Here is a 20,206-nt window from a genome sequence, read left to right as displayed (position 1 = left end):
GATAATATGATGGATGGCACCTGTCAGCAGGACAAAAGAGAGAGAGAGAGAGAGAGTGTGTGTGTGTGTGTGTGTGTGTGTGTGTGTGTGTGTGTGTGTGTATGTGTATTTGTAACTGTGTGTTCTGTACATGTGTATATCATAGTGTGTGTTTGTGTTTGAACTGTGTGTGTTTCATACATGGCCTGCATAGTAAATGTATTCACGGGTACCCTGGCTTCCCGACTCTCCTCCCAAGGATTTTCACAGCAATGCAAATGAGAAGCATTTCCAACCCTCAACTGCTGTGATAAAAGAACAAAATGATTGAATTGGAATTAAATTAAAATATTCATTTGTGTGCCTCTTATTTTTTCCCCTTTTGAATTCTTGAGATGACAGCGGTAACGTATCACATCCATCTACGGCCTTTACAGGGATGGAGGGAGGGATTGAGAATAGCATAAAATAGGGAAAGGTGGGAAAGGAGCCGAGAAAGAGAGGCAGGTGGCAGTAGGAAGATGAAGGAAAAGACAGATAAAGGCATAAGGGAGAGATGGCGGGCAAACAAAGCAGATGCCCCATATAGCAGGCTTTAATCAGTCTCTCATTCTCTCTTACCCTCTCTCTCCCCCCTCTCTCTCTCTCCCCGTCTCTCTCCCCCTCTCTGATATCTGCGCATAGAGACAAACCAGCACATAAAACTGTTATATGGTTGGTCTGTCTCTTGTGTGCTGAAAACAAATTTCGATACAAATGTTTAATGTGTGCACATTATTTTTCAAATCTGACTGTTGCTTGCAGAATTGAGCATTTCAGCCGTACACAGATTTGTGGCTAGATTCAAGTACTTTCACTTACTTACAAAACACGTACAGTACAACATCTCTACTTGTTTAAGTCAGCCCTTGGAAGATTCATATTGCTGTTAGAATAATGAATATTCTGTTTCTCTTTGAGGAACCAGATTGGCCTATGAATGCTGTTTATGTACGTTGTGTACATATGATGTACTGTAATTCATCATTTGTACATCATCCTTTCCATCATTATACCCTAATAATAGCCTGGAATGGAATCCATTTTAATCATATTTCCAGGATAACTTGCATTCGCTTGCTTGCGTGAGTCCTGACTTTATTGCTATTCATTAGCGGCGTCATTTGAACAGTCTCTAAATGGCCTGGAATCTGATCGCCCTTCGTATCTCTTCGCTGGAGCTAATGCCTACTCAGTCAGTCCTTAAATATGAAACCAACTGGGCCAGATGCATAAAAACAGACTTATCTGATCACATGCGCTAATAGATTTGAACGATAATGCGCTTGTCCACTTAAAAACTGTGCCCATCAGCCCCGCATACAGATACATGAGAGAGGTACTTCCATGTATCCAAAGCATCCTTTAACGTATTGTACTGTCGTGCCCAGAGCATAGTTTATGGTGCTCCTTTGTGATTTCACAACTCTCGCAATGATCAGTTTCTATGAAACAGGACAGCTGAAGTCGGCTTTTGACAACTAACTTAAAGGAGCTACACGTGACATTCTCACTGTACTACACCATGAAATGGCCTTGAGAAATCTGCAGGGATTGTGGAGCGATAGCGTTTCAAAGTTATAGCCCCCTTCCAATGTTTCGACTGACTATGGCATAGGTGTATTGATTTCTCTTGGGCAGTACGGCCACTCTATTGTTAAATTGTAGCTCATTAAAAGTAGTCAAATTGTCCAAAAGTGTCCAAAGCAAATGTTTATTATTACCTGTTCACTTGATGTCAGGATCTTATCTCGATGGTCTGGATAGCGATTTTGTGATGGAAGCTAGCTAGTACCAATGGCTAGTGTAAACAAATGGCAACTCCTTTAAGATTTTTACAGTTTTTGACCAAAACAATATATCAGTGTATCTGATCACTTAGTCACACGAAATCAGACTCTCCATTTCTATGAGATTCTTGGTTCCGAGATTATGCATCAATTTAAGAATGTTCATCAAGTCAGATGCCTTACTGGACGTTGATAGCAGAAGTCCTAACAGTTCATGACAAGTTTTAGTTCACGCAGAGTGCAACCATGCTCAGTACATGATGCAACCTCAGTACAGCATACAGGATGCATCTGCAAAACCAGTGAATGTGTCTCATGACTGTCATTGATGATTTGGAGGTCAAGCTTATTGCAGCCCTCTGGGCAGTGGTGGACAATGTACCAGAAATGTGACTATTCATCAGATCTGTTCAAGAGAACAAAGATCTCTCTTATCCATAACCCACGCTTTTGAAGCAGCTTTTTAGGGATTTTTTGGCAACCAAGAGCATGACTGTAGATTTGAGTTTTCGAACTCTGTAAAAGAGGGGAACGCTTAAGTTTGTAGTCCTGTTACATTGACTTTTACAGTCCTGTTTAGTGGTACATCTCAAAATGTTATAAAATGGGCATCTTCCTGGTTACAAACCAATATGTACATATGTACTTGTTTCAGTGTATATCAAAGAAATATAGAGGCGGTCATTAGGTAATGATAAACTAATATTAAACGATGACGAATGTCAATTTTAAGTTAAACAGGTAAATATAATCAAATTCAACATGACCAAAAGTGACCCATTGAGAGATGAGGAGCCATGATACAGGAGGTAGTAGGGCAATAAAAGCAAATGTGAAGAACAGAATATGTTTGGAAGATTCAGAGAAGGAGCAAGACTATGGAAGCCTCTAGGGCACGGCAGTCACAATGCCCGTGAAAAGGGGTAGAGTGAGCTTGAGTGCAGACCCAATGATGCGTGCGCTCGTTAATTTCTGTACCACCTCCAAAAAATGAGAAAAGTAATGGGAGCCTGAGAAAGTGTGCTGTTAAACGACAGTGATTAGAACAGAGGGGGGAGACGGGGAGGCCGTTTGTGTTGATGGCATTTTCTCTCCACCTCATCTCTCTCGCTCACTTTCTCTCTCTATTTCACTTTCTCCCCCTCTCTCTTTCTCTCATCGGTACCATCTCTCTCTTGTTCTTTCTCGCTTTGATTGTCTATCTTGCTCTCCTCCCTCTTCGTCCCTCTTTTTTGTTGTCTATGTCTCTCCATAGTTATTCTCTCTTCCTTCTCCCCTTTCTCGTTCTCTCTCTATTCATTAGTTCCAGCTCAGCAGTAGTTACAGGCTAGCGGCGTGCTAACCAGGGCTGTGTATGCACCATGCACCCTCATAGTGTGGCGCGTGGCGCCCTCTGCTACAGCATGTGAAAGAGTGTTTTCCTTCAGTTAGAAAAGGAACCAGCATCCACCAGCTGCCTCAAACATGGCAGAGGAGCAGAAGGAGCTTGGGCAGTGGTTCACGTCTTGACACCTGTCAAGAGAAACCTTGCGTTGTTGACTTATTCGTACGTCCCATCTACCTGCCCTAAGCGTTATTTTAATCTTTTGTAATATCAATTGTAATACATTGTGTTTTTGAGAAGTACTGTATGAAACCCCTACTTGTTCACTCAGTTATGGAGAAAGGACCCTGAGACACCACTGAGACGTTCAAATTTGACTCCACACAGCATTTCAACTTGACAAACGTCAAGTGACCTCATGTTCCTAAACTTGGAACTTGGAACACCCCGTTCCCACTTCAATGTATCTCTGTGTCCATTGTGGCCGCTGAAATGTCGAGTACACCTCTCAACAATGTGGAGTAACAGGGTTGCGTTCAACAGATTTGTGCGAATGACATTCAAACCGCTCTTTAAGTGCGCCCACCCTGTGCTCCAGGACAAGCTCATGACGCAAATGGAAACCCGGACGTCGCCAACGTTTCGATCAGAGATGTTTTAATCGTGAACTATGCTATTTGGAACTGAGCGTTTGATTGGCAGTTGCGGGGAGAAATTACAAGCTATGCCACTTAGCAAATGAGAATGCACTTACTTTTGATCGAGGAACACTGCATGGATAAGAGCTGCTGGCAGGATGCTGCCACAACCGTAGATGACTGTAGATGTTTTCCCATTGAGTTACTTGAAAGGTAATCTGATTCGGTGAGCAATTTAGGTCTCCAGAGACAGGGGAGACGAAAATGAGTGAGGACTTGATTTCTCCTCCCAGAGACAAGAGAGTTTCTTCGCAAATTCTCCACAAATGAAGTCTCCATCTTTGCCTTCTGGGACCAGGAATCCTGTCGAAGAGGTTACTGATTTTAATGCTGAACAAGAGATGGGAGAGAGATGGGGAAGTATCTTGGCCTGAGAATGGGTTGGAGAGAGAGGACAAAATGGAAAGCCAGACACCCTCAAACACCCCAACTTCCCCTCTGCCCCCCCCCCCCTCCCCTCGACAGGCCAGCCTCCCATTATCAAGAGACAACGCTTGTGAACTTTTAAGTGCTGCCCAAATGGCCTCTTTTCCTCTCAGAGAGACAGATATTGCTGTGATAACAGCCTCTGTCTGGAGAGTGGGCTGGACGTCACTGTCAGAACCCATTGTTCAAGCTGACCTTTCACAAAACCTCTCTCTGCCCTAAAGTAAGGATAAGGACGGACAAACATATGCATGCGTGGCGTGTTAGTGTGTGTGTTTGCAAACACTCCTTGTGAGGAAATTTTGTTTTTCCAACTTGGATCAGTGCTGACGGCTCAACACTGTGAAATGTGGAAGGGTTCTGTTGGCCGTCAACATGATCTTCCTGTATGTTCCGTGTGTCAGTTGACTATATGCACACACGTACAACCACTTGGATGTCTTTTCATGCCAGACAGCAGCCGTGTTCCTCAAAGCTGGCTGGTGAAAGGCCTGTGCATCCGTCTCCTTTTTAGTGAGTTGCTTTAATGGTGAATTGTGGTGTCAAGGTTTTCACTCAGTCAGCCCTACCGAAACATCCCGTCTTTAAGATGCACCATTCATTCCCTTTAGCTCCTTAAGAGTGAAATCACTCAGCCCAGAATGGAAAGAAAAGTGATTTCATTCTTCTGACTTTGAATAGAGTCGATAATCCTCTTCTTTGTATTTCATAACACATTGAAATGTCACCAAGATGGCCGACTGTCATTACCTTGTGACATCACGCAGCTTCAGGCCTGTCATTGGTCGTCACTTTAAACGTACACGGAGGACTAAGGGCATTGTTAAACTATGTAACATCCCGACAGATTTAAGTAATGGGGCTAGCACTAAGAGAGAGAGAGAGAGAGAGAGAGAGAGATTTCTGACGAGGTGATTATAGTTCTAGTGATTATGGTATGGAGCCTAAGGGGGTTTCGGCTGTAGGAAGGATGAAGGCACACTGATTTTTGGATTTTCCTGTTCCAGGAATTGTGCCCTTATCTCACTGAATGTGGCAACAATCCAACAAAGGTGCCAGATATGGATATTAAGGGCAGAATCCTTACTTGAAATACCTGCACATAACTCCTCTGTGGTTCAGTTGGTAGAGCATGGCGCCAACAACGCTTAGGTTGTGGGTTTGATTCCCACAGGGACCATATATACTGAAATGTATGCACTCTCACTGCAATGTAAGTCGCTTTGGATAAAAGCGTCAGCAAAATGGCACGTATATTATATAACTCCAAACTCCAATAGACATCATTGTGTTATTATTGAGAAAAATTAGTTACGTGTACAATTCATTCAGTTCATATTCGGCCCTATGATATCTAAAAGTGTGCAAAAAAAGTGAGTTACTGGGGCATGCTGTTAAAGGGTAGTGGGACGGAAATGAACTGAAAGAGTTCAGACCTTGGAGAAGCCTCTACTTCACAGACAGTACAAGGGGTCGAACACAGAGCAGGCTCAAGGGTGCTCACCCTTCTATTGAAGTGTTTTAAAGTGAGTGGATGCATGTGCACACAAAACCTGCCCTGTGTCTGTGTGTGTGTTTGTCTTTGTATCTGTCTGTCTCTTTTCTCTCTCTCTTTCTGTGAGAAACAAAGTTAGCAGAATGGATTTAAAACCATTCTTTACGCGCACTTTCCTCCCTAATTTCTGTCTCTACCCTGACCCTTTGAAACGTCCACTTCGCATCATTATCTGGATGACTCATGTTTTTATGACAGGCGGTTATGGCCATTTACTCAAACTGAGACTCGGTCATAGTCTTATCACTTAGCCTGTCAGAGAGTGACGTGTGTGTGTGTGTATGTATGTGTGCGTGCGGGCGTGCATGCGGGCGTGCAGGCGAGCGAGAGAGAGAGAATATTTGTTTGAGAGAATTATTGTTGTGTATGCTAATAAATACATATATTGTAAGTGCATGATCTCGGTTGAGTTTTTAAAATGTTTCCCTCTTTTCAGGGTCCACCTAAACCCATCGCCATGGAGCCATGTTCGGGGGGCAGGGCTGCCGTGCTGACCGTTCTCTTGTGCCTGCCCTCAGGCCCCTCTGGACTGCCCCCTCCTGGTCAGTCTGGTAAGGGATTTTACTTTCTCAGAATGTCTGCATGCTGTATTTTCGTGCACACATTCACCATCAATCGCAGGGGGAGGGATAATCATTGTTGCAAGCCTCAGAAACATGACTCTTTACTCCTGGTTGAACTCTATGGCGGCGCAGGGGGGATACATCATTTGTTTGCGGGGGAGCACTGCGAGTAGCATTTTCCCAATGTTTTATGTTCCCCAACGCTCCCTCCTCCCACGGTCTCAGCTCCACTGACTTATGAAGGTGCTAAAAGCACACTCGACACCTCGGGAGCGGCGGCGGCGGTAACACGACGACCTTCTCCTCAGCTCCGTGCTCCATTTCCCGCTTGCATCATCGGCATAATTGAGTCACAAATTTGAGCTAAAAACAACATGGAGTGTCGTCATCAAGCGTGTCATCTGGTACATGTAAAAAAAAAAAAACAGCGGACACTCTTGATTTGCTCTTTTAATAGCTCTGAATCATGCTACCGTCATGCTAACCTAAGCAGGATTTCGGTCCATTTCTTTTCCAATGAATATAGGTTTTGAATGAAAACCTCTGAGAAGGTGTTGGTGTTCAAAGAAATCTGAAACAAAAAAAGCCTTCATGTTATGTAAATGTTATGTAATGTTACCCAGGCAAAAATAGAAATGATATTGCTATCAAAGAGAGTTTGTCAAAAAAAAAAAATCTAGAAAAGACCATGCACCCAGATGAGGTGCAGGCTCAAATGAAAGGCGTACATTGTGCTATTTATTGCGGTGTCTTCTGTCTTTTTATCCTCACTTTTCATCACCAAGGGAAATTAAAATGACATCAACTGTTGTGTTTTTCCACTCAAACACCAGTATGCTAAGACAAGGAAGGTTATTGGGACAGGAACAAAAGCTCTGACTGCATGAACAATGTCACACTTGTTGCAGCAGACACAAAGAGTCTGCTTGGTCTCATGGGGCTTGATCACTCTCTCTGGTCGTTTGATCTTACATGCTGCTTCAACCTCTTTCTTGAGAGACATGGTTCTCCTCAGATAATTTCTAGAGACCATTGCCACAGTATGTGATCAAACGGCATATCTGCTGTGGTGCATTTAGAATACAGGGAGCTCTCGCTGCTATTGCACAAAGTCATACTAGGGGTCAGTTCATCCAATATGATTTATAAAGTAATGTCAACTTTGACCTTAAGCCTATGTTTGGCCAATAGGCCTACAGAGTACTGTATCTATCTCTTTCTTGCCACAGAGCAGTGAAATGCATGAGACACACACACAGAGACACACTCCACTCTGTGAATGGAAATTGAGAAATACATTGGTGGATACAGTAGCTCTTTGCTAACCCACACCACTGACCATGCCCTTGATTTTGGCCCCCTGAGATGTTGCATAGCGGAAATCAGAGAATCAATGGAGCATTAGTGGTGTTAAATTCCTGTTCTGGACCTTGGAGTAATTCAGACACATTTTTAGAGGTTTTGTTTGCAATGATATGGGTCCATAAGTACAATACACATGTCTATTCTAGTATGTGTGTGTATGTATGTATGTACGCATGTGTGTACACGTGCTTGTGTGTGCATGCATTTTACTACCACTTGGTTAACTTGACGCGGTAACACTTTACATTAAGGTCACATTTGTAAAGGGTTTATAAATGGTTCAAAATGGGTTAATAAATCACTTATAACCAGTTTATTATTCAATTATAAACCATCTGCAAACAGTTATAACTCATTAGTTTAGCAAGCTCCCTATTTGGCAAATATTGAACAATCAGGAGGCAGTTATTAATGCTTTATAAATGCACTTATAAATGCTTTAAAAACTAACCCTGAAATCAAAAATTATTTGCAATGGTTGCACAGTTGGTAAAGTGATTTCCTGAATTGGCACCAAACCGATTCAACACATCTTTACATACAATGTGAAGATCTCCCAAAGTACAGTTCAGCTGTCACCATGTTTTTTGAACCATGTGTTTTGAACCATACTTGAAATCTTGATGTCCTTGTCAACACGTTCCTCATTTAAACATGTCCACTGTGCAAGTTTAACATTTGTTATAGTAGTTATTTTTCTCTTCAAAGTAAGAGTACTGCCCTATACACGGTTTAAATACTAGTCATGCTGAATTGTACCATTTAGACAACATAGGGCACTCATTGGACTATAGAGACTATAGAGAGATTTTATAGAGACATTATTGCAGTATTAGACAATTATCATGACATATTATTGTTGCTGTTAATTAATCCATTTAAAAAAGAAAATGACCAATTATTATAAAAGCCGTACCCAAGAGAGGCTTGGAGAACCGGTCTGCTATTGATGTTGTCCAATGAGGCCTTGCCATACCAGAAATGAATCAATAAGTGGAGGGTCTCAGTTTCAACCACATCTGATGAGGGTTGTCATTGTGGTAATTAGGATAGAGGTAAAGATAGATAGCACCCATAATTACAAAAATTTGGTGTAAAACCGAGCAAATACAATTTCCCAACTCTGCAACCGCTATGCAACAATTGCAAATAATATTGCATTATTTCACATCAGGGTTAGCATTTATAAGTGCTTTTATAAAGCATTAATAACTGGCTCCTGATTGCAAGCTTCCTATTTGGCAAGCACCAAGTGAATATCCATCAGTCTAAAATAATGACTTATAACTGTTTGTAAATGGTTTATGATTGAATAATACACTGATTATAAGTGATTTATTAACTAATTATAAACCATTTATATACCTTTTACATATGTGACCTTAATGTAAAGTGTTACCCTTGATGCTTATAGTTTTCTTCCTTGTATTGCTTAGAACCTTTTTTGATCTGCGTACACATATGGTATAGTAGTCACAATATTAAAATCAAATAGATTCTTTGCAGATATAAAAATAAATGAACTCATGAACTTTACACACAACTTTTTGTCCTCCTCTTTTGTAAGGCTGCTTTGTCCAGGAAGACTATTTTACTCACTTGAAAATAAACAGCGTTTTCATCAAATGGTGACAGTATCGGTTGAGACTATTATAATTACAATGTAGCAACAGTTTCGGCATGGCATCGTCGACGTGAAACACCTCTGTTTTGTTATGAAAGCTCTTTGAGAGCAGAAAATCTTGCTCAGATTTGGCAAACAATAGATCAAAAGACTAGACAAAACAGCCTGGCTCCCCCCAAAACAACAGTTTTTTCCCCAAACTTGAAAGATACTGTGCCTCATTTTGTTCTCTTTTGTTTTGAGAGTTGCGCAGCAGAGAGCCGCGTAGGCGGAGTGTTGCTGAACATGAGCACAAATCAATGATTTAAAAAATGAGTTATTTCTTTGAAAGCTGTTTATAGCAGTTATGGTACCTGTCACACAACTGTCTGTGGCAAACCTTAGTGACATATATTGTAACAGAGGGATGTGTGCATGTGTGTGTTTTAAGATGGTTCTTCTGCATTGAATAAATGACATTTAATTAGGGATGCACTAATTGATCGGCCAGCAGATATTGGGAAAAATGTGCACAGTCGGTGATCGGCTTGCTTTAAAGTCGGACTGAAATGATTTTTTTCCTACTTTTGTTATGTCAGAGTAACAACAATGAAGCACAAACTCACATTTCTAAGTTCACTTTTAAATAAAGATGATTAAATAAGATATAAATGGCTTTAATTCATTCTTAGATTTTCCTCTGCCCAGACTGCTTCAGGCCTGACGAGGCGTGTATCTTTGGTGGTTGACAGTCCATCAATGTTACAGTTGGTTGCTAGCTAGTACTAGCTACCCGTTTAACAATATTCCGCTTTACATATAATTTACTCTTCTCACTAAAATTGTAGCATAGCTGATATTGACTGGTAGAATATTCATATTTGAGGAAAATCTCCTGGGTTCAAATCTGCTGACATCTAGCAACAAGGATATTACGTTTATGATAACATTTGCTCGCTATTAGCTAAGCTAGCTGTCGAACTCGTACTCTGGGCACGCAGCTTTGTTTACAGCCGAGGTGGCGACTTCACCAGTGCCTTATCATGATTGGAAGACATGCAACTGTTGTAATTGGTGATGTCAGAAGTCACGCTACGATGCTATCAAATATAAAAGGATGTGGCGCACTTCGAAGCATTAACATCTGATTAACAATGACGTCATGAAATCATTATTTCAGAGACAATTTAGATATGAAACGTACCCATTGAAAGTCAAGAATTACAATGAAAAATTAGTAAGGTCATTACTATGAGCGTCATTTAGTGATTTCCATTTCAGTTCAACTTAAAATATCGGAATATTCAGACCGGTTGTTGCATACAAAGTATTCATTATCAGTCACACCAATAACCTTGAAGTACCAAAGTTACACGTCACCAGGACATTACACATCGGATCAGAAGTAAGAGGGAAAAACTACTATACTGTCAGTTTATAGTTCCTATCCTATTTCCTGTTCAAAAGGGAAGAGAGAATGCATCTCACACACACACACACACACACACACACACACACACAGTTCTATGCTGTCATAAATCCTGAAAGGGCAAACTACCCCTCCTGTTTCTGGGTGTAAATCCTCTCCGCCTGGAGCGACCGCAGCGCACCCCGTCCTGACACACTCAATTCAATCCCATTCCTTTTGGCCGACCCGTCTCCGATAATGAACCGGGCCCTCAGATAATTGTATTGCTTCAATAGAAGAGGGAGGAGTTGTGCCAGACTTGTGAGAACACAAGTGCCAGTTGTTGGGTTTTTTCTGTCTCCCATTTCTGCAACGGATGATTTGCAAGAGGGTTCTTTGAAAAATGTTTTTGGATTGCGTAGCTGTGATTTGTGTTTGTGTGTGTGTGTGTGTCTGTGTGTGTGTGTGTGTTTACTGCATAGCTGTGGTTTATGCCCTGCCATCTCCAACAGAGTGTTGGCACGGCTCAGTGGCTTTGGGGCCGCTGGTCGATCGGCCGGCGTTTATTGTCGAGTGCACAGAGAGGAGGGGGAGAGTAGCTAGTACTCCAGAGGACCTTTTGAATCAAAGGGAACTCGAGGCCAGAAGTACCTGTTGAATGGCTTTACAGTGTTTTTCACTGTCCTGTAAAAAGAAATAAATACCAGGTAAACTGTGGACTGTGAAATAAAGTGTTACCAGATCTGTTTCCCTAGTTAGAGAGAGGGTTCTTCTTCCCATACTCAACATCAGTATCAGACGTTTGCTTGACTTAGAAGTATCTCAAGTGGAGTTGAGTTTGAATTCTAAGACTGATCTGTTGTGTACGTCTTTCCCAAAATTTGACTTCAGGGAATGAACTGTTCCTTTAACTCTTTTTACAATTACCTGCCTTAAGCAACAATTGTTACATTTGCATAGATAGTAGAGGTATCGTGCAGACCTCGTTGTTGTCCCCCACGATGAAATCAGGGAGGGGGCTATGGGTCGGTCTTTATACTTGTTCTCTTTTCCATTTATTCGGACATGATTCTCGTAATTGATTGATACTCAGCTAACCCTGAGGAGAAGACTTGCCTCTGTGCTCAGGACAGCCTCAGCTTGTTACTTGCTACTTAAGTGACCATGTTTGGAACAGACTGCCTAAAGGATCCTACACTTCTGCAAACATCCATTTATGGTTGCCCTGTAACACGACTGAAGGAGAAAGCAAGGGGACAGTGCTTGAGTTGTGATCGGACAACCCAGAGTGCGATTTAAAAAACATTACGGGCTGCACAAGTCCGTCGGAGCGGATATTAGCGAGCGCCTGTCTCTATTTCCACTCAGAAAGGGGCTAGCAGAGATGGGCATGATGATGACGACAGACTGAATCAGTAAACTGTTGATTACAAATGCAAAGTATATTATATTTACTGACACACAAATCAAAAAATCAATAGTTTGTATTTCTTTATTTCTTCTTGTACAATATTCCTACAGTTTCAGAAGGTATGTCGCACTTTTAGCTGAGGTAAACATAAACCCCACTGCACGTTGTCCACTCGCCTTTACAACAAGGAAATTGGGAGGAGGACACATTGTACTGTAGCCTACACTGCTCTGAACCAATCATGACAGCAGGCACATCATACACATCTCCCACTCTTTTACAGACAGTTAAACTGGCCAATGGAGTAATTATTTTGAGATAGAAAGGGATCTTCTCCGATTACAGATGATATCTCAAAATGATCGGATGATGATAATGTAAAATGCCCCAAATCTGTAACGTTTTGTTCGAGTACTCAGCACACCCCTACTGTAATAGATACTATACTAGAATATGTGTTATGCCATAACACCTAGTTATTGTTATACTTATAAATGTTTACATGTCCACTGAGTCGCTGCTGATTCATGATTCCTTATGAATCAGCGTGTATCTTTTAGTGTGTCTGCATACTCATGCCAAAACCAATAATGCAAGAGCTATTTCAATTTTGCAATACAATATTTCACCATTCCAGTATCAAGTGTTCTGCTTTAGTTTCTTGAGAAAGTAATGGACTTCTGTCTAGGCTGAATTGAAATCTTATTTTGAATTGGCTGTGGTTGAGATAAAGAGGGGGGCTTAAGTTGAGCCGAAATGGCTATCTGATTTTCTGTTTGCTCAGTTTGCTAGAGAGTTTCTCATAAGCTTCCTTGTCTCATCTCTCTCTCTCTCTCTCTCTCTTTGTGTCTTTCTGCAGGTATTGCCATTGCCAGTGCCCTGATCGACACCTCCCAGCAGAAACCTATGGACTACAAAGAGAAGAGCCAGGGCTTAAAGAACCGCAAGGCCCTCCCCCCAGCGCACCAAGGCACCTGTGTCTGAATCCCGGCCTCCCAGCCCTCTCCCAGGTCCTCTGGATGTATGGGCTCATTCTTCTGTTTGTATCGGGTGCCAACCGCAAACCTCTGTTTCCAGAGAGAGGGACCCCACAACGTCAGGATTCTGTCAGGCCACCTCTTCACTCTCCACCACTTCGGAATGCTCTCTCCTTCTCTACGTCTTTACATTTTCCACATCTGAGTGCCCTCTCCATCTCTTCACTCTCTCTCTCTGTTCTCCACCCCCAAACCACTGCATCTCTGAAAGCAACAGCCCAAATATCCACCTAGCCTCCTCCTCCCCTCCCTCCCCAGTTCATAGCATCTCCGACCCTGCTCAGACCTCCACCGCCCTCCATGTCCACTGGGCCTACAGCTATGTCCTGGGTTGGGGGGCAGCTAACCCTGAGGAGAAGACTTGCCTCTGTGCTCAGGACAGCCTCAGCTTGTTACTTGCTACTTAAGTGACCATGTTTGGAACAGACTGCCTAAAGGATCCTACACTTCTGCAAACATCCATTTATGGTTGCCCTGTAACACAACCGAAGGAGAAAGCAAGGGGACAGTGCTTCAGTTGTAAGCTTTTAAGCTACAGAGCTATTTTGCTTCATTTGGGTGGCAGTGCTAAAAATGCAGTAGAAGAGGGAAAACTTTTGGCAGTTGATTTATTTGTGGTTTTCCATAGACTTAGAAAAGGAAAAAAACTTGAGTATACTGGCTTTCTTGCTACGTCACATGTATGTGGAAAGATACCAACGTATGGTTTTCCATAGACAACAAGCCATCCCGCCTATGGATTTCGTCGTACCCATTTGCTTGCCAACTAGCGATGCGCTTGCCTGTGATGCTAACTTGATATAAGTTGTTTTTTTTTACAATGTTTTAACAACAAACTTTGATAACATTATGGATATCATTGTATAAGCTATAAGTTGTCAGCATCAGCTAGCTTTGGGTGGCAAAGTGTCAAGAAGCTGTGAAAGTTTTGGCAAAAGCAGTCCATATGAAACTGTTGCCAAGTCACAACGGACACTGGCTCATTTTGTCCTTCCATCGCTGATGTGGCAGAACTCCCTTGTTTTGACCCCAGAGACCTCTTCAAGCATTTACATGTATTTTTATCCACCCAGCACAACAAGCTAAAGTCAAGCTGTTGTGCAGTAAGATGTCATCTATAGCATTGCTGAGTTAACGGACATTTGACAGCAAACATCGACCACATAGGTGCAGCCAGCTGTTTACAGGGGGTTTGACATGGAAGGCGTATCGAATATGTAACCTTGAGCATGAGAGCATTTGGAACTGAAAAGAAAGAAAATGGCACACACATTTCATTAGAAAACTGAAGGATTCAACCTTTTGCATAATGCAGGAAATGCTGTGCACTCGTTGTGTAATACTTATGTAACGCAGAGGAACTCGCTGACTGGAGAGATGCATTTGTTATTGTTGATCTTTTCTAATGGCCCGGTACAGATTTGTTAGGGATTTTCTTGTAACACTTCCCTCGCCTCTTCGACAGTGGACCTTTGAACTCATCGTTTTTCTGTCATGGTGAGATGGGAGTGGGGAGACTCACAAGAGGGGGGCGAAACGAACAAACATTTCACCCTTCATGGACCGCATTCACCTCTGGCCTGTGCACCCATACTGCTTACAGAGGTACCCAAACTAAGTCCCCTCAGATGTTGTCTTTGGAGCTTCCCTCTCCAGACCAAACTTTGTCCTCATGTTTTGTTTTGTTTCCTGAGGGGGATTAATGAGCAAATCCTCAATCATGGCCTGGCTTAGCATGGACCCTTGAACTCTCACCCAGGGTCATGACCTCAAGAACTGACACACGGACAAACACAACACGGAGGTCATGTACACCCCCTCCACAGGTGTAAAGCATCTGACTCATATGTGAATCTCTTTGTTGCTCTTTACTTTGCTATTTTTATGTTGTTGTTTTATTTTTCTGTTTTTATTGAAGAATGGCAAGAGAGGACAACATTTATTTTAGGCCTTGTCTTCTGGTATTATTATATCTATGATAATGATAAACCGTCTTTTACTATGTTTGTGAAAAAGAACTGTTCTGAATAGTTTGTTTTGATAATTGATGGATTCCTGTGTAATACCACACTTATCTGTAACTACAATGACACTATGGTCATTGGTGTGGATCGTTATGGACTATATGGACATTGTAATAATTATTCTTCTAACCCAACAACCCTGTTGTTGTAACACATTTCATGTTAAGCAAATAATAGTATGCTGTTGTGAAAGGATTTGTTTTCATGTGTTATTACACGGTTATTAATTGTACTTACAGTGTTATTACACAGGAATCAGGGTCATTCACTGTAATATGTGGAAAAAAAGATGATAAAAAGACTCTTGCCTCAGTGCATATCATTAATCTTCAATGTATTTTAAAGATGGACAACATGCCGGAAAAATAAAAACACTTGAATATTCTTAGGCCACTTGGTTGCAAAGACTTATTTCAAAACACAGGAAAAATGCATATAGCCTGCAGTTTGTTGTGTACTGTACTGTATATCATTGTGTACTGTACTGTATATTCTCCATCAGTTCTTTCAAAGACAATTGTCATCAGTGAATCAATCAGTGATCACCAGAAAGCAAACGTGTCTATTGTCTTTAAAAGAGGAATGCGCAGCATCATGTGTCCAGCTCTGATGTTGCCCTAACTCTCTATTTATGAGTCTGTCCTGGCGTATGTTTATAGGCATTAGTCAGGTATGACAGCTCTCTCTGTCTCTGTCATTCTCTCCCTCTCTGGCGCACACACTCCCCAGCAGACGGAGTAACTGATGGATTTGAGAGAGAGAGAGAGAGAGAGAGAGAGAGAGAGAACATCCAACTTAAGATATTGCTCTTCACCATTATAGATTTTCATATACATTTATCTGCATATCTGTGCATCTGGAGAGAGTGACTCAAGAGCATTTGTAGGACGTGTGCGTGGAGAGAGAGACTAGAACATCGTAAGAGATGTTTGCTATGAGAGAGTGACTCTGGGACATTTGTGTCAGAGGCACTGATGAATAAACCTTGTTAATTATGGTGCACTTTTAGCTGTTCTTCCTTTCCCTCAACAAATGTAGTCACCGGTATGCAACTTTTTCTCCGTAGTAAATTGATTGGTAATTGCGTAATACTTCAGCACCATTTACTCATATGTTGGATATATATAAAATCTCAGGCCGTCTGATTTACACACATTTTCAAATGCTTTTGTATCCGATATGCAAATAAATGAGGACTTTGTTAGCGCTTGGAATGCGAGTAAGAAAACATGTATCTATACGGTATTCTTTAGTTAAGTGTCTTTTAAATACTTTTTTAAAAAATGGGTTTCACATTACAAAAGAAGAAAGCCTTAACTGTGTAAAGAATTTGTATTGAAGAGAGCCCTATGTACTACCACCCCAGCTTCGTCCCTCCTCCGCAATATGAAACCTTTCTGTGGTGAGGCAAGGGGGAAATGGCGTCTCCATGGAGATTAATCCGTCAATGGCGGTGACATAATTCATGGAGGTGTGTCAGAAGGCGAAGCTGTCGAACCATTCAATATAATTCATGTTAAGATCTGTCGGAAGAAAAGTGAGGGATGCTTCACACGTTTATCGGTTTTCCTTGGCTGCCAAAGCCCACTGTAAATCAAGCTGTCTGGGTCTCTAACATTAGGAGATATTAATGTGTGTGTGCTTTAGGGATAATGCGGAGGGCGAGGGGGAGGCTGACGAATAGTCGTGAATACATAATTCAGCCTGTTGACACCAGTGCCACAGAGAACGCTTGACTGGCACATTAGACCAGCCTCACACCTCTGAATGCACATTTCATATTTCAGTCAGGATTCATTATGATTTTTATCGTATATTCATCACTAGATTGTGGGGTGGCCTCTGTTCATGGATCAAACCGGAAATCAATTAGTGAATTCATTATTTATGAGCTAGTCATCATAGAGGCGTTGTGATTGATGGGTAAAATAGATTTCTGTTTGTAGTTGCATTTGTTGTGCACTAATATTGTGTGATATTATAACAATTACAGCCATATGTCCTATAGAAGTAAAACGGTTTTTTTAAATGTATCATAGTCCCAACCTCTCGCCCTGACTTGAAACCGACCCTAACCTTTACGGAAAAAAAAGTAATTTCCATCAAACATTCACACTAGATTTCACGGTCTGGATATCATCAGGATGTCACTGTTTCTTGTTCCAGTTTCTTCATAGGTTGTTAACTTCCTGGCATTTTAATTTATTTACAATTCAGGAATCGATGTGGACCAGTAATCCGGTGTGAAAATGAGAAGCCCCCTCTCACCCAGCAGATCTAATTACGGTGTGTGTCTGGACTCTCTCAGCCCGGCCATCATACCCCCTCTAATGTCAGGTCCTGCTCAAAGGCTGATTGCTAATTACAGAGACAAAAACCTGCCAATCAGCAAACAAAGACATGTGTTGTTCCTCAGCTTTATCTGCTTCCCATATTCCAGAGAAGTCTCAGGAATTGAGGAGTCCATTCTCTGCGTGTAGAGCCGAGGGTCATTACGCTAATTGTGGTTAGCTTTAACAAAGAGCTCCCTATCCGTCTTTCTCAGCTGGCATATGAGTCATGGTATATTGGGTAAAAAGAGGATCTCTCTGTCTTTGAATCTCCCTCTGTTTCTACATCCCAGTGGTCAGAGTTTCACTCCACCAGAGCCAAAGGTAAGAAGTCACCGCATGACTAATGAGGATCTGACTCTGTCAATCAGTAGATGCCTTGGCTCAGTTGGACTGGCAGCTGTTTTCGTGAGGCGGTTTGACACGTACTTCCCCAGTGCCCAGACCAGATGGAAACATTGGCAGACCTGCTGTAGTATACAATCGAAAATAATCGAGAAAGTCCCACACTCTAATGATCCCAGATATTCATTTGGAATGGGTAAACCAACATTTGGAAACACAATACAGTACCTTCGTGCTAGTCCTCTTTTTGGAGTGTGCGTTTTCACCTCCTATTATTCCAAGATGTTGTATGCAGTAGGAAGGTGTCGTGCTGCAGTGTTTTATCATCCACCAGGAGGACACTGACGATGCATGTGTCCATTCAGTTTCTACGGGCATGACACTTGTGATACTGTCTACTATGTTTACTTCTGGAGAATAACTGCAAGTTTCTGAGATTGTGAGTTAGAAATGTTGTTCACCAAGACATGCACAGCACATCCAATCACACGGTTGTTCAGTCTGTATGCTTCTTCTCCAGTTTAGCCATTCATTCAATTGTCCACGACTTGAAGCACAGTTCTGTGACCACAGACAGATGGAGTCACTGTCTGAGTCACAATGCTGGAGTTCTGACTATGCCTCGATGTGATCATAATCACTTCCCGTGTTGGCAATGACTCACTGTCAGTTTTTACACTGACACAATGTTTTGCTCAAAGATCTGTCTTCTCTTCAAACTTGCCAGGACTTTGGAAAGCTTTAGATAGACCTTCATTCAATCTTTCGCAGATACCGGGTTTCTTATTGATCACATTTTTAAATTTGATATACATATGGCTTCAGTTTTATACAAATTTAGGATGAATCCACATTCATCCGCACATTCATTTTGCCAAGAAGGATCGTGTTTTTGCATTATCCTGGAAATCTGCTATTCACAAACGATTGAAATGGGGCCCTTCTGTCCTCAGTTTCACATCAACATTGGTTCATAAATCTCTCTGCACACTGACTTAATATCTAGACTTTTGTTTACTTTATTTTGATTACGGTTTGCAGGGTTGAAAAAGTTTCATGTTTCTGTCACCTTTTGGGTCGAGTAGGGCTCAGGGCTGCGCTTTGACAGCACAATCAGGGAATTCAATCATAATCTCATCTTATTCCCTGCTCCCTCCTGGAGATGTGGAGGGAAGAATCTCAAAACAACCGCCGTGGTGGGGCTTTTATTGTGAGGCCATCGCACCTTGCTTGACATTTGCTGGGCACAATAAGATAAAAAAGTAATAATCCAGAAACAGTCACCGCCGTCCGAGGTAATAGCAAAGGTGAAATCCACCGAGGTGCTTGTGGGGACCCGTGCTACCCGAAAAGATAGCGCTGGAGGACAGGGTTGCAGTAATTAGATGTCATTTCCTCCCCTCTGGCTCCATCATGATTATATCGTCCTAGTTATTTCCTGTTGTCTTACTACAGAAAGTGATCATCTTACTTCTGCTTTTTATTTTCTCCATTGAGTCCTCAATGGAGGTTTAGTATAGAACAATACTTGCATCCTGCCGAGAGGACATATTTTCATATTTTTAATGAGAGTTATTCTGAGTCGGGCCTTTTTATTGTTTTTTTTGTCAGTGACAGTTCTGATGTTGTAGTGCATTCATAAAACTCAAACCCTGGAATGATAACTCCATTTCCATATCACATTTCATTGAATATTAAGCTCGTAATGAGCAACTGGAAATCTTGAATTACTACAACAGTTTTATTTTTCAATTTAATAAGAATTGATGTTAAATGTTTTAGCGTTCACCTCCCTTCTCCTCTGAAAGGCAATCTGAAATCTCTCATTTCCAATACCACTTCCCCATGTCACTCACACCGTATGCAGGTGATTCTGCTGCACAAGTAAAACGACAATAGCGACTTTGTCCGTTTGGGTACATGACACGTTCAATAAATCTTTAAGACCTCTCTAGGACAAGTGTTCCATCACTGTAGCGTAACGGACGGGTCGTGTTTCCCTGTCCGGTGAACAGACTGTCCTCTTCGCAGAGGTTCACGTCCTTGTCTGCCTGTGTCACTCAGCGAGCGGACTGATGTGATGTGACTGACAATCGCCTCCTGCCTAGCACCATCACTTAATCCTGCCTGCCAGAAGCCAGAGTTAATGAAAGGAGGGCGATAAGCAACCAGGGGGGAAAATAACAAAATGGTAGTCCTGTGCGTAGGACCTTGTGAATGTGTTGTTATTTACCATATACTGTACTGTAACGCTGGATTGCATGTTTTCAGTTCAACCCATGAACAACAAGGCTCGATTAAAGTTTCTG

The 20,206-nt window shown here is 41.9% G+C and overlaps 1 protein-coding gene across 1 annotated transcript in view; it reads left to right on the top strand.

Annotated features, from left to right (window-relative positions):
- Nucleotides 1-15,615, top strand: part of atrnl1b (attractin-like 1b) — an 87,074-nt gene extending 71,459 nt beyond the window's left edge. The window contains exons 28-29 of the mRNA XM_083687372.1: nt 6,248-6,362; nt 13,021-15,615. Of these exons, the coding sequence (XP_083543498.1) occupies nt 6,248-6,362; nt 13,021-13,145 (240 nt within the window). The 3' untranslated portion in view covers nt 13,146-15,615. The remainder of the gene's footprint in view (nt 1-6,247; nt 6,363-13,020) is intronic.
- The last annotated feature ends 4,591 nt before the right edge of the window (nt 15,616-20,206 follow it).

Source organism: Argentina silus (genome assembly GCF_951799395.1).
Source record: "Argentina silus genome assembly, chromosome: 16".
NCBI classification, from domain to species: Eukaryota; Metazoa; Chordata; class Actinopteri; order Argentiniformes; family Argentinidae; genus Argentina; species Argentina silus.
Note: the sequence above shows the minus strand (reverse complement) of the source record. Positions and strands in the feature narration are given on the sequence as shown.